The following is a 27,032-nucleotide window of genomic DNA, read 5'->3' as shown; positions in this document are numbered from 1 at the left end:
GACTAGTGACTCAGAGCTTAAGGCAGAAAAACACCTTTCCAATGTTCAAAGAGTTTGTGTCTTTTATTAGTCTTGAGGCTGACATTGCCTGCAATCCAATAACATCTCTTTATGCACTTCAGCCCAGGAAAATAACAAGCAATACCCTGTCAACGCTAACCTCTCCACTGAAGAAGCCCTTAATGTCCCCAAAATTATCTAGGCCCTGTTGTCTCTTTTGTAATGAAGAATTTCACCAAATATTCGTATGTACTAAATTTAAGGAATTATCTATTAATGAACGGCGTGCATACATCAAGGAAAGGTATTTATGTTTTGGTTGTCTAGGAGAGGGACATGGGGTCAAGGATTGTAGACGACGTCTTCTGTGTGGGGACTGTGGCCTCAGGCACCCTACTGTTTTGCATAATGAACATTTTGTTAAAGACTTTGTGATCCCTGATCCGGAGGACATCACATAACTTGTTGTTTTTAAAAAAAAAAAAAAAAAAAAGGGAAAAAAAATGTGTAGAAATGGAAATGAGTGTGATTTTGGTAACCTTTTTTAATATTCAGAATTGTAACTAAATGTATCAGTAATCACTCGTTTTTGTATTACTCGTGATTGCGGGGAGTGTAATGGCTTATGGATGTATTTTGAAAAGACTGCTTCCGGTACCACGGCAATTTCCTGTTAGGGAAGGAAGTGTTTAAATATCATGGCGGGTGGGAAACTTGTATGGTCATGGCACGGCCTAGCGCCTAGCTGAAAGGGGAAAAAAGGTACAGTTTCATTTATCTTTTATCCATGTATTGTTATGAAAATTGTACTAATTTACGGTATGTATTTTTAGCTCTTACGGTGGCGATGTGCTAATGGTTAATAAAAAAGGAAAATGGCACAACCCACTTGTACGCTTGTCTGTCAGCTGGGAGCTATAGGGCCCATATTTAGAGAATGTCAACTTTTTTTTTATTTTACCAAGTGATAAATAAAATAAAACATGCATTGAGAGTGACATGATACCTATAGTCCTTATTATTGGGTGTTTTCTTTGAGTATTTTGCTTCTAATCGAGTATTTTGGGTCTAAATAAAAATAAATAAGACTCTATTTGATCTAATATGACTTAATTTGTCAAACTTGTCCCCCCAATTGTCACAGCTTGTCCCACTTTATTGATGTCGTCACTCTATATTACTCATTTAGTCTCGAGTAACTTCATCATCACTTATTACTAGTTTGTTCCTTGGTATCGACACCTGGTTTAGTCCCCTTTGGTCCAACTTTAGACCTAGTTTCGCCACGATTTGGACCCGGTTGAGCACTGCTTCACTTGTGGGTTAGCCCAGTAAGAGCTCCGCGGTGCCTGCGGCCATGTGGACAGCAGAGTGACCGCTGTCGAGGCTGCTCCTCCGGGCACACGCTGGAGCCTCGGTGCCCTGGCTGGCTGTCGTAGCGGTGGTTCCGTGTTCGAGCTGCCCGTCTTTGGCTCACTTTGACGCGGCTTCCTTCACTGTGTGGCTGTCGGTGATGATGGTAGAGCACGATAGGATGTTTATTTTATCTCCCCCCCCACCCCTTCGCTAACCCCTCCCCGAAGCTACGACAACTGCAGCACCACATGTCTCTCCGTCCGCGCATAATGAAAGGAAATGTAGCTTATTCATGCTAATTCCCCCACTTTGTTTGCTAGTTTCAGACCGCTAGCGCGCTGTTTTACATAACACTTTCAACTTTCACTTATATTTTGCACGTTTGTTCACGTCACGAAGTTGTTTGTTACGGATTATAAATCAGATCATTTATCCAAAACATAATTCAAACGTAAAATTTAGATTGTTTAGTTTTGACTTTTTAATAATGTGCTTACTGCGTTTACACTCCTGGCTAAAAAAATCGGACTTTGTTGCTTTCCCACGTGTTTTGATGAATAAAAGACAATTATTTATGCTGTTATTGAACATATTTGCTCATAAAGTTTGGGAATCCACTTAAAATGTGCGTGTTTTATTCAGAAATGCGTATTTTAGCCCCTTTGTTTACATTACAAAGTTGCTATATCGCTAAGCATTATGGGAGTAGCAGCAATTGTAAACTAATGGAGATTTTAAAAGTTAAGATACTGGAGTTATTGTTCACATTAAAACACTTGGACACCACAGTGTGTTAGATGTAGCTCAGCAGCTAACAGAGTTGTTCCACGGCTAGTTTCTCAATCTTTATACTGTTTTTAGCTAATGTCAGTCAATGGAAATGTATGCTAACAGCTGCAAAGATGGCGGATCTCCATGGTAACTGGAGTTTCCCGAATTCTATTGCTGATAATAAATCTAATTCTTTTGCTGAAATATAATTAAACATAAAACTTTGATTGTTTTGAGGCTTTTTAATGTGTTTGCTTCATTTATTGCTATTTGATAGTCACCTGGCTACAAATAATTCGGACTTTGTTGCTTTTCCCACGTGTTTTGGCTAAGTTTTGATAAATAAAAGACAATTATTTATGCTGTTATTGAACATATTTGCTCAAAAAGTTTGGGAATCCACTAAAACTTGCGTGTTTTATTCAGAAATGCGCATTTTAGCCCCTTTGTTTACGTTACAAAGTTGCTATATCGCTAAGCATTATGGGATTAGCAGCAGTTGTAAACTAATGGAGATTTTAAAAGTTAAAAAACTGGAGTTATTGTTCACATTAAAACACTTGGACACCACAGTGAGTTAGATGTAGCTTAGCAGCTAACGGAGTTGTTCCACAGCTAATTTCTCAGTTTTTATACTGTTTTTAGCTAATGTTAGTCAATGGAAATGTATGCTAACAGCTGCAAAGATGGCGGATCTCCATGGTAACTGGAGTTTCCCGAATTCTATTGCTGATAATAAATCTAATTCTTTTGCTGAAATATAATTAAACATAAAACTTTGATTGTTTTGAGGCTTTTTAATGTTTTGGCTTCATTTATTGCTATTTGAAAGTCACCTGGCTACAAATAATTCAGACTTTGTTGCTTTTCCCACGTGTTTTGGCTAAGTTTTAATAATAAAAGACAATTATTTATGCTGTTATTGAACATATTTGCTCATAAAGTTTGGGAATCCACTAAAACGTGCGTGTTTTATTCAGAAATGCGTATTTTAGCCTGTTTGTTTTCCGCTACAAAGTTGCTACATCGCTAAGCTTTATGGGATTAGCAGCAATTGTAAATTAATGGAGATTTTAAAAGTTTACATACTGGAGTTATTGTTCACATTAAAACACTTGGACACCACAGTGTCTTAGATGTAGCTTAGCAGCTAACGGAGTTGTTTCACGGCTAATTTCCTCAATTTTTATTCTGTTTTTTGCTAATGTTAGTCAATGGAAATGTATGCTAACAGCTGCAAAGATGGTGGATCTCCATGGTAACTGTGGAATTTCCCGAAATAAATCTGATTATTTAGCTGAAATATAATTTAAACATAAAACTTTGATTGTCTTGAGGCTTTTTAATGTGTTGGCTTCATTTATTGCTATTTGAAAGTCACCTGGCTACAAATAATTCGGACTTTGTTGCATTTCCCACGTGTTTTGGCTAAGTTTTAATAACAAAAGACTATTATTCATGCTGTCATTGAACATATTTGCTCATTAAGTTTGTGAATCTACTAAAACTTGCCTATTTGAATACAGAAATGCGTATTTTAGCGTTTGAAAGCACCATCTGTCGTGGGTTACATGTTGAATACGTAATGCTTTGGACGTGGGTGCCTTTTGCTTTCGTCACAACCGCATATCTGGCTTGTTACACCGTTACGCAACAATATTCCGGGGTCTAATCGTCCACAAGTTTGTTTTTGAACGCTTCCTGATGGTGCAGCGAACACCTGCCGTATGTTAAACTCCGTTATGCATTACTTTTCATGCTATAAATCCGCGCTCCTCATTGGCTCGTCACCACCTGTCCCCGCGCGCTCACACGGGTCACATTAGCCAATCCAAAAGTGCTCCTACAATAAATGCGCTCGAGTGGGGGGCTCCCTTTATGCGTGTCAGCGTGGGTACTGAGAGGCTAAAGAGGGGAGAAGCAACAGCCATTAGCACGTTTTCTTTAATGTAGTCGCTGCTACTTTTCCTCCTGTTTGTTGTTGCTGCCGCCGCCGCTGCTGCTGCTGACGCCACGACGGTGACTATGCGCGCAGCCGGTCTCCTCCCTCTCCTCCCTCTTTCTCCCATCATCATGTTTACCTGAACGCGTATAACGGGACAACGAAGGGGGCTTATATCACACCTGACGCTACGTGTGCGGAGGAGCTAACGGGACGCCCTCGGTTTGGCAGTATTATCCACTCCGAAAGCAACAGAAACCGAGGGGGGTGGGGGAAAAGCGTCTCCAAATGTCCACTTGTGCAGGTAGGCTACACAATGTTGATGATTTTGCTGCTAGTAGCGCCGCTTTAGCAAAAGGATGATGCTTGTGTTACTCTCGCGGGATTGTGCAGCGTGCTTTTTTTTTCCTTATCCCCCCCTCTTTTGATGGCTAGCCCGTTTATTGTGGCCATATACGTGTGCGTAAAAGCAGCCGAGCGTGTGCTTTAGCCGCTGCTGCGTACCCCCACCTCTCCCCGCGCTACAGCAGGTCTCCCTTTTAGCACCAAAACCTCTCCTTTCCCTCCATTGTGTTGCGCTAACTCGTTATACAATTTGCTGTGAGCGGGCGGAAGGGAATGGCGGTCAGTCGGTGCCTTTTGCTTGTGCTGCTGCAGTAGAGGCGGGGTTGCTCGGCCGTGCACTGGATGGACCGCTCATCCTCCAGGTGGTTGCAAGGTGATGCAACGCCTATAAAGGTACATTTTTAGGAGATTTCACCCCCCGCCTCGGCTCCTGTAAACAGATTACGGCGTGCAGATGGTTCCGCGCCGGGTTTATTCGAGGTTAATGTTGAAGTAAGTGGTGATTGGTGAGCGTCCCTGAGCCAGAGCGGTGGGGCGTGCGAGCAAAAAAATGGCACAAGGTGTAGTGATTCATGCGCACTCCCCTCCGTGCAGGTTTCATATTCTGACCTATAAGCCTCACCACGATCATATTTTTTGAGTTTTGCGTGCTGGAAATTATTCAGGCGACTGGAATGAATGTTCAGCTTATAAATAGTGTTGCAAAGAAATGTATTATGAAGGTTGTAGTTTACAGATTACTGCGTACAAAGACAGGAAGGTTTTAGAGGACTCATGTTTATTGTAAGATAGTTTGAAATATGTAAACAGTATAAAAGTATCGACTGGAAAGCAACAGTGTAGTGTAGGGCTGCAACTAACGATTATTTTGGTAATCGATTAATCGACCGATTATTTTTACGATTAATCGATTAATCGCTTGGCTGTGAAAGGTGCATGGAAATTGCATTTTTTTCAATTATTTATCACATAAGATAAAGTGGCACCGTTTGAGGACACGTGGATGGAGTAAACTTAAAGTAAACGTTTGTAGGAGGCTCTTTATGCTAATTCTGCTTTCTGATTGGACGAGACAAAGACAGATATTTATGAAATTTACGATGTACAAAACACTGCAGACACTAACTTTAAAAAACAAAGTAGGTTTTCATCCAAAATACATAATTGTCATGTCTTTTTTGCTCAATTTTAGTCTGTGTTTACTAGAAAACGATTAATCGATTACTGGAATAGTTGACAACTATTTTAGTAATCGATTTGTTGTCGATTAATCGATTAGTTGTTTCAGCCCTAGTGTAGTGCCTCATTTGAAAGCTAAGGCCAATGCATTGTTGCTGCGTTTTTGTCACTCTTTCGTGAGTTTTTAGTTTCGTTTCATCCTCGTTTTTGTGGCTGTGTTGACACTTTTTTTTCAAGAAGCTTTTAGATTTGAGCACAGCCAGACTGGAGGAAATGTGCTTGGTTTCGGCGGGGGTTAAGTGGTTAGGTTTTGCACCAAAAGTGTGACCCGGTGACCCAGTGCAACAAACCTGACTGTTAGTCTGGAGCCCTGCATCTACTGTTTATGTTTTACTGTGGCTTATTATTGTGGCAGAAAGATTTTTGTTCTGTAAATGAATACAAATGAAGTGGCAGTTTGTTATTATACTGCAGTACGACGATATTAACAATGATAGTAATTAGTATTCCCTCACTCCTATCACGTTATTGTCTAACAGCTATTGGAATTACAGTGTTTTTGTGTCACAGTATTGACTCTTTGACAATGGTATTTGTTGCTTACTCTGTCAAAGAATTCAAAGAAACAGATGATAATAAAGTAAAGTTTGCAGCTTTTACAATTCTAGAAACACACAAGACTAAAAACTAGTGACGCTCATGATGCTCTTTAAAGGAATAGTCCACCGTTTTTACATACTGAGATATGTTCCTACCTTAACTTAGACGAGTTAATTTGTACCTGTCTGGTCGTCACGCGTGTCCTCAGTCACGTAAACACAGCACAGACGGCGTTAGCATTTAGCCTCTCCTCCTCTATAGCTCCAAACCAGGTGAAGATAGAAGCTACCAAGCTGCATGGTTTAAAATATTGGTTCCCAAAGTGGGTTTCGGGTCCTCTGGGGGTCCTCAGGTACTGCAGAGGAACCTCCAAAGGTCCACAAATCACCTTTATGAATTTGTTCATTATTCAGCCTAACCTGTTGTCACTGCGACCTTGTATTTTATATTAAACTTTCTAAAAAGAGAGAGTTGTTATTATTGGCGGTTGTGATATTTGGATATTTTAAAGGAACAGGCCACCGTTTTTACATACTGAGATATGTTCTTACCTGAGCTTAGATGAGTTCATTTGTACCTGTCTGGTCTTCACGTGTGTCCTCAGTCACGTAAACACAGCACAGACGGCGTTAGCATTTAGCCTCTCCTCCTCTGTAGCTCCAAACCAGGTGAAGATAGAAGCTACCAAGCTCTTCCACGTCCGCACAGTAAAGTGAAGATATTACTGCGCGGATGTCGAAGTACTCCTTGTATTATTACGCCTTACAATATAGTTCCCCTTTTTATCCGCTTAGAAAATCCACATTGTTTAATTTTGTGTAACTATACTTGGATCGTGTAGCACTTCATGTAGCCATATTTCGTATAGAGGAGAGAAGGAGAGGCTAAATGCTAACGCCGTCTGTGCTGAGGGCACTGTTGAAGGCCAGACAGGTACAAATGAACTCGTCTAAGCTCAGGTAGGAACATAAACAGTGGCCTATTCCTTTAAGGTGAACGGTTTGAACCAGAGCTCAATTGTGAAAAGAGCCGGATCTTGTTTTCAACACAAGACAATGGAGCAGGCCACACAAGTGAAAGCTTTTTGGACCGAAGTCGAAGCTAAATGCACTGAAAATGAGCCTCTTTTTATCAGTTGTGGCGCAAGATTTTATTCACAAACAGCGTAAATATCAGTCCCAGTGTAATTTTAGATGGATTTAATAAAAAAAAGAGCCTTATATCGATCGCATCTTAGAGAGATATGTAGTTATCTGGCTGGCATTATGAAAACTTTACATTAAAAAGAGCCAGTCTGTTGAAATGAAAGGATCCCAAAGACTCGGCTCCCAGTAAAGAGCCGTAAATCCCATCACTAGTTTTGTCCTTTTCCATTAATTTGTCTAGATACAAGATTTCGTGTCTGATCTTTCTGGGGACGATGCTAGTGGCTAGTCGGGAAAAGCATTTGCAATGAAAATAAAGACAAAGGATAAAATACTAACTGTAAGGCTTTACCGCGACGTCACATGTAAAGCGCGTACAGGAGTGACATTTGACGGTCTCAGCATGTTTACACGGAGAGAAAGCGAGGCCAGGAGTGTGTCATGTCCCGTTATAACAGGCAGATACAGAGCAGCAAATCTAATGCACTCCTGACCTCTGCCCCGGCTATTTATAAACTACACTTGATTTAAAGCGGACTCCTCAAACCTCCAGGATGACGCGAAATCACTCAGGTCTTCCATCTGACGGAGTGTTAGACCGTTCCAGTCACCTCCTGGTTTGGGAAATTACTCTGTCTGAGAAATAAAGGCTCAAGTAGGAAGTTAACGATTAAGAAGCTTATAATAACTAATATTAGAGACACCAGCGCTGTTCAGTGACTCTCATCGGTCTCACTGGGAGGCGGGTAAATGATGCTGCTCAAGGGATTTTCAGTGGATTCAATAATAAGTGAATGCCAGATAACAGTCCCATCATTTTTAGTGCATTTAGCTTCGACTTTAGTGCAAAAATCTTTAACTTGTGTCGCCCACTCCGTTGTTGGGCTGATTCTTGTGTTCTTTCAGGCGACTTCTGGGGACTGAAAAACAATGTTCTGGCTCTTTTCACAATTGAGATCCGGTTCGAACTGTTCACCTTAAAGAGCCTCTCGGTCACACTGCACAAAACACAATAACATTAACATTTCAATCATTTTGACTTGAAAGTTACCCAACTCTCAAATAAGGATAATAATATGTTGGTGTATCAAGTTTTGTCCATAGTATTGAAAACAGGTTTGACAACACTATGAGCCACACATCCTGCAGTAACATGGAAGAAGAGTCAGAACTAAGTAACTCATGCCCCTAGAGGCCATAAGCGACTGCAGGTGTCCTAGCATGTTGCAGTTTTTTACTCAGTAATTGTCCGTGAGAGTAAATACTACGCTGACAGAAAAGACAAAGGGACAGAGGGATATTGTTCATCCAATTACACAATGGAAATAATTTATTTCACTCTAACCTGGCTGTAAATACTGTTTAAGTGGTGCTAGCCCACAGTTAGCTTTTCCTGTTAGCCTGTTAGCTTCTTCTTCGTGATTCCATTAGTGTGTATTGCACCTCTAACCCGGTGCAGGAGAGCTGCAAGTGTGGTTTTGCAGGCCAGAGACACCGGGGGGGAAATGAAAGACCGTCCAATCATCCCATTAACACTTGTATAACCCCCAGAAGTTACGTTGTTCTGCTTTAACTGAGGTTCGAACTGACTATCCTTTACTCAATCCACTACTAGAGTAAGTTGGAAACCAATATTATACCAAACCTATTCAAACTTTAGCAAAAGGTTTGGGCTTCACAATTGGAATCCTTAGCAAATCGCAAAAACTGCAATTATTCGGCGGTGCTAGCTTAAATCCTCTGTACGTAGCGTTTTAGCCTGTCTTCATGGGGTCTTGTGTATGAAAAAATTCTCGTGTAAGTTTAGTCTTTTTTTCTTCTTCTTCTGGACATGATTTTCAAACCTTAAATCTAACCTGAGCACTTGCCAGGATATTCTGCATTTTTCCATCTGGCTCAGTGGCTCTTCACGGTGTCCCGTTGCCGTTTACCGTGAGTCTTTTGTAGCCGTGCAGTGCGATGTCTCCCGTCGGTTATGTCCGTGTCGTCGCAGTCTTGAGTGTCAGCAGTTCTTCCTCTACGCAGCGCCTATAAATACCTGTCAGGGCCTGGACAAACAGCCTCGCTCTTATTACTGTTGTCGTTGGCCGGGGGTGGGCACAGCCGCTCCGATGGCAGGTGTTATTATGGTATTTTACTAAACCAACCACGTCCATATTCCTCTTTGATTTAGACTGAGCCTTGAGCTGCATACAAGCTTCTAAAACTGCTGTTCAACATCACGGCGCTCAGTTATTACATTTCAGATTCATGCAGCCACAACATACAAATCTGTAAGAAGCAAAGAGGCATTTCATATTTGCAGCACAATTTTCATTTTTCAAGGGGGTCCTGAACACAGATTAAAAAAAAAAATGGTTGTCCACATTTCTAAGTGCACATGATGACCTCGTAAGACATCGTGTTAAATATGTAGGGTAATCATATTAAAATAATCCAGTAGAGCCCTACTAAGTACTAAGTAACTCTTGCCCCTTGAGGCATAAGCGCCACTGCAGGTGTCGTAGCATGTTATGGTTTTTTGCTCATTAATTGTCCGTGAGAGTAAATACTACGCTGACAGTAAAGACAAAGGGACAGAGGGATATTGTTCATCCAATTACACAATGGAGATCATTTATTTCACTCAAACTTGGCTGTAAATACTGTTTAAGTGGTGCTAGCCCACAGTTAGCTTTGCCTGTTAGCCTGTTAGCTTCTTCTAGGTGATTCTATTAGTGTGTATTGGTGACTCCGACCCGGTGCTGCGAAGTTACAATTGTGCTTTTCTGGTCAGAGACACCAGGGGGAGATGAAAGACCCTAAAATCATCCCATTAACAATTGTATTACCCCCAGAGGGATGACGGAAAGGATTTATTAAGGTAAACAAGTTACTTAGTGCTGCTTTAAGTACAGCATCTGTGGAGTAGTTCGATAGCATAGCATAGTTTTAATCATTCTCAAATAAATATGGCGCTCTCACACTCTTTCTCCCTATTCAGCTCCATTAAAATGCTCTCTGAATCACAAGCTGTCACAGACAGTCATGTGTCTAAAGTTTGCAAACCCAATGACATTTGACAGTTATTCAAGTGTTAAGATCGAAAAGTGCATTAACACAAAATGTAAAGTGCTGTTACTGGAAAATAAAGCAGTGCAGGATAAAAATGCCTCCAAACACAAGTATAGAAAGTATTGCGATACTTGAAAACGTGTCGATACTTAGTATTGCAGCACAAAAAGGTACAAACAAAATTGCAATTCAAATCCGATCCGATATTTTGTCCCAGCCCTGTAAATACTGTTTAAAGTGGCGCTAGCCCGCAGTTAGCTTTGCCCGTTAGCCTGTTAGCTTCTTCGTTTTGATTCCATTAGTGTGTATTGGGGCAGGAAAGTTGCACCAGGGGGGAGATAAAAGACCCCCCAATCATCCCATTAACACTTGTATTACCCCCAGAGGGACTACGGAAAGGATTTATTAAGGTAAACAAGTTACTTAGTGCTGCTTTAAGTACAGCATCTGTGGATCAGTTCGATAGCATAGCATCGTTTTAATCATTCTCAATAAATGTGGCGCAATCTCACTCTTTCTCCCTATTCAGCTCCATTAAAGTGCTCTCTGAATCACAAGCTGCAATACTCTGCTTGTTTTTAGAATATCCGACTCATAATTACGTCAAAAACTGTCTGTGTGACATTTAGTCGCAGCTTAATACAGTGCAATGATCCGCGCTTACGGCGATGAGCAGATCGGCTCCACAGGAAATCATTATTCTGTGACTCAGTGTTATAGTGGAGAGAATAGTTTGCAGTTTGCTCAGCCCGGAGACGCACGTGGAGTTTGTTTATAGCGACAGCAGAGCAGACAGACTTGATCCTCCTGCGGCCTCTTGTGATTGGTCAGCAGCGAGGCTCGATTATTCTGATTGGAGAAAATGCCTTTCACTGAAAACGATCTCTTCTTTTCTTTATTCAAACTGTTCCATACTCAATATTTGCACACTTTGCGATCTGCTTATTCCAACCATCTAGTGGCTTTGATTAGACTGAGATGAAGTATTATTGAGAACTTTAGTATTTGGTGAGTATCTGGAGAGAGATGAAGCTGAAAAGCTGTGATTTACAGAGTGAGTGTTGGAAAAAGAGATGTGGAAGAATGATATCGAGCTTGTTTCGTCAAACTGAGTGGACTCTTTCTCGCTGTCGGTCGCCTCGAGGTGCGTGAGCTCTGAAGTCATGTGGGGACTGCGGATGCTGCTGTTTTCTAATTGAAAATACTGCGGATAATAACAAGACCCAGTGCTTTACCCTGATAGAATAAATATCAAGCATTGTCTTAAATGACTTGAATTGAGGAAATATATCTTGTTTTGAGCGTTTTTTGCTAATTTAGATATTTTTCCTGATCAGACCAAGTTTACTTTGCTTGTTTGAGGACATTTCAGACCAGTTCTAGGGTAAATCTCGCTTGAAATAAGAAAGTAAAATTGCCAATGAGATAAGACCAATTTTCTTACCCCATTGGCAAAGAAAATGACCTGAAATAAGGACGAAATGTATTGAAACGAGTCAGAAACATCTCAGAACAAGTGAAATAATCTCGGACAAATGCCCAAGAACTTCTTAACTAGTCAAAACAACTAAAATTTGGATTATTGTGCTCAAATTGAGATGTTTATACTAATTTAGTTAATTACTTTTTGTAGTGTGCATTGTGCTGCTTGTGCTGTAGTGCAGGGGTTCACAAAGTGAGGGTTGGGTCCTCCTGGGGGTTCGTGAAGCCTTGGTCAGGGGTATGATGGTGATTTGAAGATGGAATAAAAAGGAACAAACAGCACTGTAGAGGAGGGCAGTATATCGTATACAGGATCATATCGGAGCGGCTGTTTGGAAGATATGCAATGTTAACAAATGTGGGATAAAATGGGAAAAACTGACAAAGAGACAGAAAGTAATGAGAAAAAAAAGGTAAAATTGGGAAAAAAGAGGGTGAAAATTCGCGAGAGAATTTGGAGAAAAAAAAGGAAAAAAGGGACAATAATGAGAGCAAAAAAAAAAATAGGTGAAAAATGTGGGAACATTATAGAAAATATTGAGAAAAAAAATGGAAAATGGGGTGGCGGGATTGGTTAAATAAATGTGGGGAGGGAAAAAAAATTCAGTACATTTTTACATATTTCTGGTTTGCAATAATATCGCTGCATCATCGTTCAATCAAATCAAAACTTTATTTATAAAGTGCTCATACAAAGTTGTAACGCAAAGTGCTTTACAGATTAAAGGCATCATTGTTATTGCGAACAAAAAAACATAATAGAGTTCGGGAAAGTCTACAGTTACCATGGAGATCGGCCATCTTTGCAGCTGTTAGCATACATTTCCATTGACTAACATTAGCTAAAAACAGTTTATAAAGTGGAGAAAATAGCTGTGGAACAGCTCTGTTACCTGCTGAGTTACTGCTGGTAAATAAATATAACACAAGTGTTTTAATGTGAACAATAACTCCAGTATTTTAACTTCTAAAATCTCCATTAGTTTACAATTGCTGCTAATCCCATAATGCTTAGTGGTATGACGTCACATTCCCGAACTCTATACATGATAAAGCGTCATTTTGATTTGTTTTGCTGCCCGTAAATAGAAATGAGGAAGAACTTTTTTGCTGTCGAGGTCCTGGATTATTGTGTAGCAGTTTTTAGGCAGACAAGTTTGTGAATCCCGGCTCCACAGTAGCCGTTCCTCCTGACTGAGTTTGTCCTGTTAGCGCCATCATTAGCCTGTTAGCGTCGTTAGCATGTGCGCTGTGCTGTAGCCGTTCCTGATGGCTGACCGGGACAGTCCTGTCACTTTCTGCCCCCAGGACACGGTGACGCTCATTAGCATCAGGACACTACAGGAAGTCTGTCTCCCACTCTCCTTTTATGGGTATATGGGGGAGGGGCTTCTAGTGTAATCCATTTTTATTGCTATTAGCAAGTGAGAAAAGCTTGAAGATGATGTACTTTTTCACTTCAGTAACTATTTTGCTCTCTACTTTTACTTCAGCTGGAGCCAAACTAAAGTGATGCTACTATTTCTTGAGGAATATTTTGGCAAATCCTTCCATCTCTGGTCAAAACTTAAACTTCCCCTTTAAGAACCTCCAGCCTGCAGCACATGTTCACCACAGCTCCTCCTCCTCCTCCTCCTCCTCCTCCTCCTCCTCCTCGTGTGACGGGACGAACAGAGTGAGTTTTAAAGGCCTCTCTCTGCAGCAGATGTGATGACTTCATTAGCTCTACATTTAGCAGAACGTCCGCCTCAAACTGAAAGCACATGACGGTCAGCTGACTCCGACGTGAGGCCGGCAGAGCGTCCAGGTGGAGGTTCCTCCTGAGCACTGTCTGTCTTTTACTTTTGGCAATCGCTGCAGCTTTTAAAGGACCTGATTTTTATCCAGTGGAGTCGTTGTTTTGTCCTTCAGTAAAGTATTAAAGCAGACATTTGTGAAAAGTCCTTTTAGCGACCGTGAGCTGTTGGTGTTTTCTGATCTTGCATTTCAGATTCTGTAGATGTGTCTGCGTCAAATCAAATACAGTTTATGCGCCAAAACGTCCTTAAAAGTATAAACATAAATCAGGGACAATGTAAAATCTGGAGTGTGTTCACATGAACTCAAGTTTCCGGTTATTATTGGTAGTCTTTAATATTCTGGTTTAGTCTTTCGTCATATAAACGCAGCTTCCCGATTATTGAAACCCGAAAATAGCAGTTTTACCAGAAATGAGAAACCCGAGAAACCGATACCCGAACAATACTTTTTTCCGATACCTATTGTATACTTAATTATTTGTCCATAACTAAATGATTTAGAACCATAAAACAGATGAATAATGTTGATTTATTCCTTTTCCTTCCATTTAATTTCTTTTACATTTGCATCGTTTGTTTGAGGTGAAGCAACCAAGGGAATTCCATAAACATTTCTCTTTTTTCCCCTTAATTTTTCAAAAAAAAAAAATGTAAGTACTTTTCAACCAATTTTCCCACAATTTTTTATTTTTCCCCCCCAAATTTACCCCCTAATTCTTTATTTTCATTTTATTTCATTATTTCTCTCTATTTTTCCTTTTTTAACCCCTTAACTCCCACCTGAACCGAGCACCTTTTTCTCCAGTTTGGCTTTACCCCAGTCCAAAAGCTTCTGGAAAAAAGCTGTGAAAATAACAACAAAACTGAGACGAAAACAATGATGGAAATGTGACAAAAAAGTGAGAAAACATTGACAAAAAAGTGACGAAAAATGGATGAAAAAGTGGCAAAAATGTCACAAGAAATTGACAAAAAATGACAAATATTTGATAAAAAATGTGACAAAAAAATAACAAAAATGTGACAAAAAAATAACCAAAATGTGAAAAAAAATAACAAAAATGTGCTAAAAATGTTACAAAAAAAAATACAAAAAATTTATGAAAAAATTACAAAAAAGTTACAAAATTGAGTTGAATATCCAACAAAAAAATGGTGGAAAAAAAAAAATTAAACCTAATTTTTCCCACTTTTTTCATTTTTTTTTTAACTTGTCTTTCACTTTCAAATGTGGATGACCAACAGCATCAATACAATGAATACAAAGATTTTATATTTCTTTTCAGTACCTGCTTTCGATTACTTACTTACTTTTATTTTGTTCGATACCGGCAGCACCGATACCGTCTTTTTCGATACCAGACTCTTGTCGTTTACCGTTACCCAGCCCTAGTCGACGCTGTTTCCCGGTTTATACGTAACTTCCCATTTCTTGCAGATGCACCGTTAATTAAAGTCGATGGAAGGAAGATTTTTGTAAACCTGTTTAAAGGCGTTTAAACTAAGAGGCTGCACTCTCTCCCTCCAGTCCCGACGAGTAAAGGGAACAAATTAGCCACAATCAATTCAACATGACATATTATTTCCCTCATTCTCTGTGTTCTCCTTTGATAAATCTTCCTTGTTCAAGCCCGGTCCCACATTATTGTATTTTGTATCGACTTTTTTGTCCCCCCAGTGCCTTAGGATCACTGTGACGGATTGAAATATTGAGATGTTCTTCTTTGACTATTTCTTTTCTGACATTAACAAAGCATCTCTCGCGTCCTGGATCGTCTCATTTCAAACTCTCAAAGGCGTGGGGGGCTTTTGCTTTCGATGCCGAGGCTCATAACAAAACCTGGCGTTGGACAGAAGTGAAAACGACTCCAGGTAAAGCTCGGTTCCTTCCGCCCGTTTCAGAGTCACCGGGTTCTGTCGAGCTGCTCTGAATATTCATGTCCGTGCTGAAAGTTTCATCTGTGGAGAGGGAAAGAATCGCAGACCGTTTTTCACTCTCAGTCTATAAACTTCAGCTCAATGTATTGTCAGCAAAATAATCTGTGGAACATTAATTTATGTTCTTCTTTTTTGGATCATTGATGTATCAGGATTTTCAAAAGGTCAGTTTTAAAGTAGAAAAAAAGAAAATCTATTGCTGTTGTTCAAACGGTAAGAACTTTTACCCATAAATCAATATCAATTATTGAAGTTAAAGGGATGTTTCAGGAGTTTTGACATAGGGCCTCATTTCCTAGTTATCCAGATTGTTGTTGATTTCTGGAGATTTTTTTCTTTTATAATTCATGCAGTCCTTATATTTGAATAGTTTTGTGGTGCTAGGCTAGTGCATGTCTATGGTAACTATTAGCCTGCATTAAAAACCTCTTCAAAATCATGGGCTCGTCCTCCAAACGTTGCCATATCTGATTTGTAGAAAGCTCCTTTGTGAATTCCACGTGTAGTAATGCGGCCACAGTTAAACAAACGACTGTAGATCTGCAGGCTACTAGTTAGCTTTAGCTTTAGCCAAGACACAAGTTTGCTGTTAAAGGTCGTTTCAGGTTCTACAATGACATTTTCACAAGTAACATCCAAAGTAGCTGTTAATAAATTTGAATATTTTATCATATTTGGGCTGAGGCAGTAACGTTGGAAAGAAGTATAGTGTAAAGGGCCTATCTCACTGGCCTGGAGACTCGTTCGAGACTCGAGTCATCGCTGTCAGGCAGTTGTGGCGTGAACACTATCTCTTGTCCTCAACCTGTGACATTCCTGCACTGTGTCCGAGACCTGTCTGAGATCTCAAAGAGACGTAGCGGTGACGTCGCAGAGAAGTCACAGACATCTCCACAACTGAGAAGACGTCTCAGACATGTTTAGCTCTGACATTTCAGACTTCAGAAGACGTCTTGCTGCTGAACTTCTTTAAGAAGCTCCCATGGCCCCAATGACTGTTGCTATGAGGGAGACTGGTGTTTTCAGGGATGTAGGGGGGAGGCGGGGGCAGGTGTTGGTGCCTTTACAACGAACCAAGGATTATGACATGGCACCTAAGGAGCATAATCTGATATTCATATAATCTGATCTTTCTGATGTTTCTATTGCCAGGCTAAAATCACAAGTGATATTTATTCTATACCTAATTTTCTCGTAGCAGAGGTGTGGTTTACGATCGTCCATAGCCGTTTATTGGGTTGAATGTCTATCATGCGTCTGCCGTAACCACAGCCAATCGTATCAGATGACGTATGACGTACACGCTGTAAACTTTCAAGCTAAACTATTTCAAACACGGTCTAAAGCTTGATTGAAAGATGGTGTCGTGTCTGCTGCTGTCATGTTGGATCCTTAAATCATTTTTGTTTTGTTTTCATCCATAAACAAACTACAAGCTTCCGTATGACGAATAGCGCGTCATCGTCTCGCCGTCCCTCCTCGTTCTGTGATTGGTCCCAAATCCATGTGAACATTTCGGCCATGGTACCTGCCGTTAGCCAGGCTAGATGTTTCACACTTGAGCATAAACTAACCAGGACAATACAGCAAAGAGGCCAAACTAATGTCACCAAGTCAAAGGTATATTGTAAAAAGGCTGAAACTATTTTTGGTTAAATCATTTTTTTTATCAAATGAAAAATATATTCACTCACAGTTTTGGTTGAAATTTACCACATTTATTTGCTCAAAAGTTTCCTGTTTTGTCCAATTCTTTTGGCTCTATTCGATGAAATGTTTGCAGATCCTTAGAAATGAAACATGGACTTCAGCATTTGTGGCTTTTAAATATTTAAATATAGCATTTGGTCATTAAAAAGCATTAAATCTGACTTGCACCTGTTGGTATAAAACCTGTTCTATGTCATGAAGCTGATTCTTCTTCTTCTTGTGTAATTATTCCTTTTCAATTACAAAAATGACCTTACTTTGTCTTTATTCTACCTCCATGTTTGCAGATTCGGTTCAAATAGTTCAGAATAAAGAAAACAATGTCTCCAGATCTAAGCTTGTAAACATGACAGAACCCCCTGGACTCTCGGCTTTCACTGCTGTCAATGAAAGGTTGTCATTTCTAACGTTTCCTCCGTGTCTGAACTTCCTTCGCCGCTTCTCCCGTTAAACGTTTGTGTGGAGTGAGCCGTCCTTGTGAGTCGTCTTTGGCCTTATCGCCGCGTGCCTGCTCTGCTGCTCTGCGCCGTATGGAAAAACACTTACAGATCCACATGTTTCAAGGCCCGGCTCCAGTCAGGTCTGCAGCTGCTTTGAAAGAGGAAGTCTGTCGGATTCAACAGGAATCAAAACAGGCCAGAGTTTACGTTTTATCAAGTAAATGTAGAGTTTCCAGACCTTCTGTGTGTCAAGTGTCTACAGCCTCCTCCATTCGAGAGTTGAAACAAACTCTACAATGAACTCATCCTATTTAGGCTCCGTAAACGTGGCCATCTGCTGCTGTGTTGTTATGTAATGTTATGAATTGAGCTGATAGTTTGGTGCGAGTGTGGGCAGCGTTGATTCAGTCAGCGGGAGGAGGAGCAGCATAAAATGAAACTCTCTCTCGCAGGAAAGTGGGATGAATAAAGCCGTTTGGAGTCGTGTGTTCAAACGGTGTAATTGCTGAATGAATGTGGCTGCAGGGAGAAAGAGATGAAGAAGGAGCGGCTTTAGTGCTCTCGCCGGTGCTGGTTAAATAACTAAGCAGAAGAATGTTTTGTCATCAACATTTATTGCAGTTTATAGGTGTATTATGCAACTTTTCATGTGGAAAAATAAAGGATTTGAGTGTATTTCACTTCGTAGTGACCAAGCGGCTGTACTTTTTAAAGCCTGAATTTTAACAGACAGCTGTCTTAACAGGTACAGTGGGGGAAAAAAGTATTTGGTCAGTTTCACATAGACATTGTATTGGATTTTGGCCAAATACTTTTTTTCCCCACTGTACATTGTTTTGACAGCTTCTAGTCCTGTTTCATTTAGCCTAACATCTCCCAAACTTTTTTAGCTGGGACCCCATCTTATGGTACTTTAGCACTGATAATAACATGTTAAAATCAAGTTAATACTTAATAAAACTGAAAGGATTTCTCAAATTAGATGCTGTTTTACACTCAAAAACATTGAAAACAGTGACATTTTTATTTCATCTTGAAATCACTTGGGGATCCCCACACAAGGCCTCATGAACCCCCAAGGGGTCCCAACCTCCATTTGGGGAACCACTGTTCTAGCCTAGCTTCCTTCAGCCTAGCTTCCTTCAGCCTTGTTTCCATCATCCTAGCTTCCTTTAGCCTAGCTTCCTTTAGCCTAGCTTCCTTTAGCCTAGCTTCCTTCAGCCTTGTTTCCATCATCCTAGCTTCATTTAGCCTAGCTTCCTTTAGCCTAGCTTCCTTTAGCCTAGCTTCCTTCAGCCTTGTTTCCATCATCCTAGCTTCATTTAGCCTAGCTTCCTTTAGCCTAGCTTCCTTTAGCCTTGCTTCCTTCAGCCTGGCTTCCTTTAGCCTAGCTTCCTTTAGCCTAGATTCCTTTAGCCTAGCTTCCTTTAGCCTTGCTTCCTTTGGTCTACCTTCATTTAGCCTAGCTTCCTTCAGCCTAGATTCCTTTAGCCTAGCTTCCTTTAGCCTTGCTTCCTTTGGTCTACCTTCATTTAGCCTAGCTTCCTTCAGCCTAGCTTCCTGTAGCCTATCTTCCTTTAGCCTAGCTTCCTTCAGCCTAGCTTCCTGTAGCCTAGCGTCCTTTAGCCTAGATTCCTTCAGCCTGGCTTCCTTTAACCTAGCTTCATTTAGCCTTAACTCATCTACCCTAGCCTCCTCCAGTTTAGCCTCCTTCAGCCTTACTTTAAAGCTCCTACTTTATGATTAATGACAAAGCGTGTACTTTTAAAAACTCTTTAAAGCCTGTATTTTCAACAGAACATATATATTAACAGGTAATTGTTTTAGCAGCTTCCTGGATTAATTGATTGTTGAATAGGGAGCAGATTTCAAGGTATGACATTATCCTGTTCTTCTTTGATTGCACATTTTCCCGACTTGTTTCTGTAGAGCTGATGTAACAAGTGAACTTCTCCATCGTGAGATCAATAAAGTTCTATCTTATCTTGTTTGGTGAAGAAGCTTTACTCGATTGTAAAATGAGCCGATAGTTTTACACAAGCGCAGCAACGCCATATGCTCCATTGACAAGCAGCTTGTTTCGACTGAACACCACAAGTGCGACACATTTAACACATTCAAAAGAGTGTGAGCTCAGTTCAGGTCGGACTCATGCTTCCTGGTAACCATCAGGTCTGCGTCATTTATTACGGGAGGCAGGGAAAATTTTGATATTACAATCTAAATTTGACCCAGCGGGAAATTTTTGAGTGAAAGATTGTGTAAATTTCAGTCAGAACTGCAGCTGAAGTGGTTTTAGGCCATAGTTATTGTGTTTAACCCGATAAAACAAAACGTCTCTTATTCAAAGGTAGTTGATCTGTATGTTGGTCCTTCCCAGTTCATGCCTGATCGTCCTGGGCTCTTCTGATTTGAGTAAGTTTGACGTTCATTCATGGTTTTCTCCCGGTGCAGCGCTCCCCTGCCTTCGTCCCGAGCCTCGTGTACGAGTCCGTGGATTGTGTTCGAGCCGTTCTGGTCTGGAATGAGGTGTTTGCTGTGCTTTGTTTTGTTTTCTCACTCAGACACCTGTGAATAAACCAGAGCTCATTATCCTCGCTGCAGGCCGCGGTTTTATGGACGGGGCAACTATGTGTTTGCAGATGGATCTGGAATCAAGTGTGATGTTCATCTGCCGTCAGTGATTCGTGAATGCGAGTCTTGGCTGTGTTATTCGTGAGGCAGCAGTGGGATTCAGGAATGCACTCGCAAACCTGCTGTTGGGTCCTTGAGCAAGACATTTCATCCACCCAGTCCAATGTTTATTTGATTTTATTTCTTCTTTTTAAATAAGTGTAGATTTTACTATTACGATTATGGAAAATATACAGGACTATCAAATCAAATCAATCTCAAAAAAGGAAAACGATGTCAGGTCAACTTTTCCCCCAACATTTATTTGAATTAGGGTTAGTTTCGATTAGTTTATGCTAGCGTTGTCCTCCAGAGGTGACATCATGTCCAGGAGCTCCACTGAACACGTTCCCCTCCACTTGCTGCATCCAGATCCATCTCAATGCAGACTGTGCTATTGCCAGCTCAGTACTCTTTTAGCTTAGCTTCCTCTTGCCTAGCTTCCTTTTTCCTAACTTTTTTTTAGCTTAGTTTTCTTAATCGAGCCTAGGAAATCTCTTGGATTTATGTAGCCCCTAAGTGTCATGTGAAATGCTATATAGATACATGAGATTGTTAGCTTGCTCTAGCCTAACTTCCTCTTGCCTTGCTTCCTCTTGCCTAGCTTTCTTTAACCTAGCTTCTTCTTGTCTAGCTTCCTTAAGCCTAGCTTCCTCTGGCCATGCTTCTTTTTGCCTAGCTTCTTCTAGCCTAGCTTCCTTTAGCCTAGCTTCCTCTGGCCATGCTTCTTTTTGCCTAGCTTCCTCTTGCCTATATTCAGCTTAGCTTCCTTTAGCCTAGCTTCCTCTTGCCTCGCTTCCTCTTGCCTATCTTTCTTCAGCCTAGCTTCCTCTCGCCTAGCTTCCTCTTGCCTAGCTTCCTCTGGCCATGCTTTTTTCCTTGCTTCTTCTAGCCTAGCTTCCTTTAACCTAGCTTCCTCTCGCCTAGCTTCCTCTGGCCATGCTTTTTTCCTAGCTTCTTCTAGCCTAGCTTCCTTAAACCTAGCTTTTTCTTTTCTCTTGCCTAGCTTCCTTCAGCCTAGCTTAGCCCAGTGAACCGTAGCGCGATGCAGACTCTGCTCGAGGCCGTCTCCCTGAGGACAAATGCTGCTCGACTGACCGTGTTTAAGACCCGCTACTGGAGCTAAACGGCGCATGTTAGCTTTGTCTACGGCAGCATGGCATAGCATTAAAGCAGGAAGGTGAATTAAAGCCACAGTTTGGATTGTATTTAGAGAATTATATGAATTATACGTCTTGTCAACAATGTGATTTTTCTTTTCTCTCACTGTGCCATGATGGAGGGTCTAAAGATGAGGGGAAACCATCCATCTGCTGCTTCACTGACCGCTCATGTGTGCCTGTTTCACTTCTTGATATCTGTGTCTCTGCGATTTCCAAACTTAGAGTCTGGATCTCGGTCAGGCCGCACCGACAGCTCAAAGATCGGCCTACAGTGCATGTTTTAGTTATTACGCCAGGTATACATTATTCAAATCCTATGCAAATTTAATATAACTTCAAAGGCCGTAATTCTCCTTTTGTTTAGTGGAAGCGCGCCTCCTCCTCGGCTCCAGAACCGGCCTGACCTACATTGGCGGCGTTTGAAGGCGCTCACCTGTGCGCCGCTGGTTTCCCTCTGTTTCCTTCATTAGCTGCGCGTCTGGAGTCGGAGCGTAAACTGCGGGTCTACAGCTGACAAACGCTACAGTAAGAAACCGAGACTGACTGATCTGGGTTGAGGAAGAAAGGGAGAGAACTATGGGAAGTGATGATTTGACAGTATTGTTTTCCAACGGGTAGAATCGATGCTGATGTTGTGAAGAAGTAGGTTAGTGTTTAGGCGAGACGCTGCAGGTGAAAAGGGGAAAAATTAAATTAGAGGCTTTTGCTGTAGTTTGTTCATCCCTGTAGAAAAGTTGTTCGTTTCATTTTTATTTCGATACCATTTCCTCAACGATGCTTGTGCTGCGTTTCATTTGTCCTCAGAGGTCGGAACTCGGAGCTCGGAAAGTCGTTTTTCCCGAGTTCCAGCATTCCAGTTGTCAAGTTGGAAATTTTAATCACAGTAAAAGAAATAAGAATCATTTAAAGTGACTCTGCAGAGTATAAAAATGTCAAAATTATGTATTTTCCTCCCCCTACATGTTCCAACAATGTCCTAATGTGGAATGAGCTCAGACCTGTTCACCACAACTGCCTCAAAATCCTGCACCGTCACTCAAAAAGGTGTTACTTCGGGTCTGAATTACCGTCATGCACGAGCTTAATATAGAAGGTGCAGTTACACGTATGACCTGAGGTGGCAGTAGTGCGTATAAAATGGCTAACTTGCATCTAGCCCCTTAAAGCTCCAATGCTGGTGAAAATACAACATAGTATGGCCCTAACTTACCTGTTTTATAATCCCGAACAAAGTGGTTATGTTTACGATCTCATAAATATTGTTACAAATCTTTAAGAGAGCGCAGTTGGCTTTAAGCCGCGAGGTTCGTAAGCAACGTTAGTATCTCAGAGCAAACTGTCCATTTTATAACCTCAGCGGCTCAACTCCTGCACAAGAGCTGAGTGACAGACAGCGAGCAGCAAAGGAGGACAACTAAGTGTAAGGAACACAAGAAATCTCAAAATATTTTAGTGGGTTGTTTCTATTTAAAAAGACACCATTTCCTGATTTTTATTTGTCTAATGTAGCGCTTCGTGTTACAAACAAAATAAAATATCTTGGGCATATATTGACACAGGACTTGTCTGATGATGCTGACATACACAGACAATGTAGAGCGTTGTATGTCCAGGCAAGCACACTGGCGCGTAAATGTGTTTTTTGTACGGACAAAGTGAAAATAATGTTGTTTAAATCATACTGTACACCTCTGCGCACCACACAGCGCACCTTTGGTCGAACTATAAAAAAGGAACTTTGCAAAGGCTGCAGGTGACCTATAATGACGCTCTGCGGGAGCTTCTCAGGAGGCCGAGATGGACCATGTGCGAGTGAGATGTTTGTCTCTGCTGGAATTAACACACTACAGATGCTCATGTACCGTTTTATATGCCGTTTGAATAGGTCGGTGAATACAGTAATTGGTTCAATGGTTGATGTCACCTGTAGTGCCGTTTGCTATCAGTCGAGGATGTGGAGGCACTGGTATAGCTGTCTTTTAAAAGTGACTGAATTGAATTTTTGTATTTTTTTTTGTATTTTTGGTGTTGTTTGTTTGTGGTGTCACTCTGTCTCTTTGGACCTCGACCTCGTTTTTGATACCTATGCTGCATAATTGTCGCGTAGAGCAGGGGAGTCGAAGTCATTTGGGTCGAGGGCGAAAATGTAGCCCCCACGGCGGGTCGCGGGCTGCATATATTTTTAAGGACTGAGGCCTCAGAAATAATGGCTTGCACTTGTTGTGCTTGATCAGCCTGTGTCACATGTCACAAGTGCTACATTAAGCCATTTTTCATACACTTCACATTCAATGGAAGTAAGTTACTATTGTAGCCGCAGCCGCCCTGGGGCAGACTGACCATTTACCATGTGGCTGTAATATGCTGTTTGTATCCTGATCTCTTGTTCTGGAATGTGGAATTCTGTGTGGAATTCTTTCCTTTTTTAATTTAAGCTGCCCCCTAGTGGCTGGAGTGAGCAAACTGGTTATTTCGTTAAAAATCCATAACGCCGCACAGGAATGGGCGAGAGACTTACTTTTTTTTAGTTCATTCATGCTCCTCAAAGGGCCACATTAAATCATTTGACCTTAACACATGTGCTCTAGAACCATAAAACAGAGCAATAATGTGTGGAAGATCTGCAAATTTACAATGTTGGGTTCATCACCGATGTCAGGAAATAAGTGAAAAATTGGAAAACAATTTGTAAAATGGGGCAAAATAGGGGAACATTGGGGGAGGGGAGGATAGGGAAAATATTAGTAATAACAAATTAGCAAAAATGAGTGAAACAAATATATATATTTCAGCTGAAACAACCAAGTCACTTCCTTTAATTCTGTCCCTCGACCAACAGCAACAAAACTTGGATCTAAAGACATATTTTTTTCGACAACAGTAGTAGCTTTTTTTTTTTTTCCAATACCAGACTGGTAATGTTTAGGCGTACACAGCCCTACAGAGGATTTTTAATCAGTCTCTAAGTGAAAAGCTGTGGAAATATTGAAATTACGGCTTGTTTTTTTTGCGGCTCAAAGCTCAATTAATCAAGCTGGGAATCAGATGTTAAAAAATCCCTCTGGAAAAACCCTCATAATGCTATCATTAAGTCCAAGCCTGTAAAGTTTAGAGTCTGTAGGAGCGACTAAAGTGGAGACGTTGTTGCAAGAGTATTTCTCTGATACCAAACCTGCCAGTATTTGTGAATGAATAAGCGTGGGAAAGGCGACATTTGTACGATTTAGTCTTGGTTTGATCAGGCTGTGCTCGGTTTTAGACTAAATCACTGCCTCGTCTGTGAACCGGTTGATTTCCGTTGGTTTCTTGTGCTGACTGACCACAGCAGCCGTGTCTTTGTGTTCGAGCCCATGCTTTTATGGGTCACATGACTTCAGGCCATGTGCTGCTCCTGCCCCCGTTTCCTGCTGCTCTCACCCCCCCTCGCTCTCCCCGCTCTCCTCTCTCTCCCCCTCTGCTCTTTTCTGTCTTTCTCTCCCCTCATTTGATCTGACGAGTTTGAAATGAAGTCGGAGGTTTTTAGCGGAGCCTCTACATTGTTTAGTTTAGCTTTTACACCTTTATATAACCAGGAACTGTCTCTCTCTCGAGCACAGCTTTGCAAGTCAACAGGAAAACACGAGACATTAAGTGACACGAATCAATAATCACTGGCCTTTACAAGACAAACATGAACACGCTGCTAAAGGCATCACTATTCTCTCTAAAGAAGTATATTAAGGTACAATATTCTTCATTTGAGTAACTTTAACATTTTTGTTGCTCATGAAGCTCCACCTTTACAAACATGTGAACTCCCATTACATCATTTTGGTCATTCTCTCATTCTTAAACACTTGTGTCTTTGCTTTGAACACATCAGGCTTAAATAAGGGCAGCACAATCTATCGATGCAATATCTGCATCACAGGAAGTCGCAATGTGTCGCAAAATCTTCAATCTGAGATCGACACATTTATTATAAACTCCACATTGCCTCTGCCCTGAACTCTGCAGGAGATGTTTGAGGAGACAGTTTAGATAAAGGGGCAGAAAATCACACTCACATCCTGCATAAAGAGTTTGAGATAATGCAATGACAAATAAATATAAACATTTGTCAACAGATTGAAACAAACTTGACTTCTGTGGTAGATATTCTGTGTGGTAGTATAATATGTAAATGTCTTTCAGATGTAAAGCCGTAGACTGACAATTATGAACTGAATCTGTAGCTGAGTTATATTGTGGTCATTTGATGCTTTAGGTTTGCGTGAACTCTGCCACAGGGGTGTGTGCTTTTTGATATACATGTTTTTCAGCAGGAGACACTGAATATTCTATCAAGCTTTTAACAAAATGCATAGATTTTCCTTATTTAAAGTGGGGGTATTATGCAAAATCGACTTTTTCAAGCTTACATCATGTTATTATGTCATTCCCTGAAGTGTTGCCTTGGCACATTCACGTATTTGTGAGTAATCTGTAAAAACTCTGATGGCGGCCATTTTAGGGATAGGTTTGCCTGAGTCCTCCTAGGAACGCCCCCACCTCCTGGAGACGCCTCCGAGCTTTCGTCACCAGCCGAGTAACCAACCACTGCTCCTCAGCAGAACCCCCTCCCCACTGATGCCACAGACAGCGTGTGGAGGGGGCGTGTCGGAAAGGCTCAGAGGTTCTTAAAGAGACAGAGGCCTATTTCAAGACATTCACTACAGCCATTTTGAGAGAGACATTTTATACAAGGCAGTTATTCTAATTTACTTCATTTACAGACCAACAGAAGGTTTGCTCATCATTGTAGTGTGATATAGACTGGTGCTGTGTGATTGAAAAAAGCATAATACCCCCTCTTTAATTTGATTTCAGTCCTGTCTTGGTGCTGATTTAGAGTTGGGACAGATTATTAATTGGGGGCGACGGTGGCGCAGATGGTAGAGCGGGTCGTCTCATGATCGGAAGGTCAGGGGTTCGATTCCCACCTCCTGAAAGTGTACACTGTCGTTGTGTCCTTGGGCAAGACACTTCACCCACATTGCCCCCAGTGTCTGCGTACATTGGTGTATGAATGAGAGTATGAATGGGTGAGTGGATCCTTGCTGTAAAGCGCTTTGAGTGCCTAATGTAGGTGGAAAAGCGCTGTATAAGTTGAGACCATTTACCATTTATTAATGATTTGTGTTTTAATCCAATGGCATATACAGTGGTAAAAGGTCTTGTATTCAGAGGCGTGCTGGGTGATCGGGAGAGTCCCGTGTCCCGGTGAGTCGCTCGGTTGTGGTGCTTTTGGGCCGGACCATCAAAATAAAATAATGAATTAACAACATGTGCCATTCCAGGCCTTTAAGGGCTGCAGCAGGAGCCTGGGCCGCTGTTCCAGAGATAAATTAAGTCACACAAGCGTTGTTGTCATGTAAATGTATCAAATTTAGGCTATACCCACATGAAGGCAAGAG

General features: G+C 41.1%; 1 protein-coding gene across 2 annotated transcripts in view; it reads left to right on the top strand.

Moving 5' to 3' along the window:
• Window positions 1-27,032, top strand: part of LOC306966293 (zinc finger E-box-binding homeobox 1-like) — an 81,413-nt gene that overhangs the window by 2,816 nt on the left and 51,565 nt on the right. The window contains exon 1 of one of the 2 annotated variants that reach the window (XM_079561004.1): window positions 4,102-4,373. The exons of the other annotated variant lie outside the window; for it this stretch is intronic. Within the exon in view, the coding sequence (XP_079417130.1) occupies window positions 4,358-4,373 (16 nt within the window). The 5' untranslated portion in view covers window positions 4,102-4,357. Of the gene's footprint in view, window positions 1-4,101; window positions 4,374-27,032 lie in introns of those variants that run through there. 2 annotated transcript variants of the gene reach the window in all.

Source organism: Gobius niger, assembly GCF_951799975.1.
Source record: "Gobius niger genome assembly, chromosome: 8".
NCBI lineage: Eukaryota > Metazoa > Chordata > Actinopteri > Gobiiformes > Gobiidae > Gobius > Gobius niger.
The sequence above is the reverse complement of the archived record's forward strand: the minus strand, read 5'-3'. Positions and strand labels throughout refer to the sequence as shown.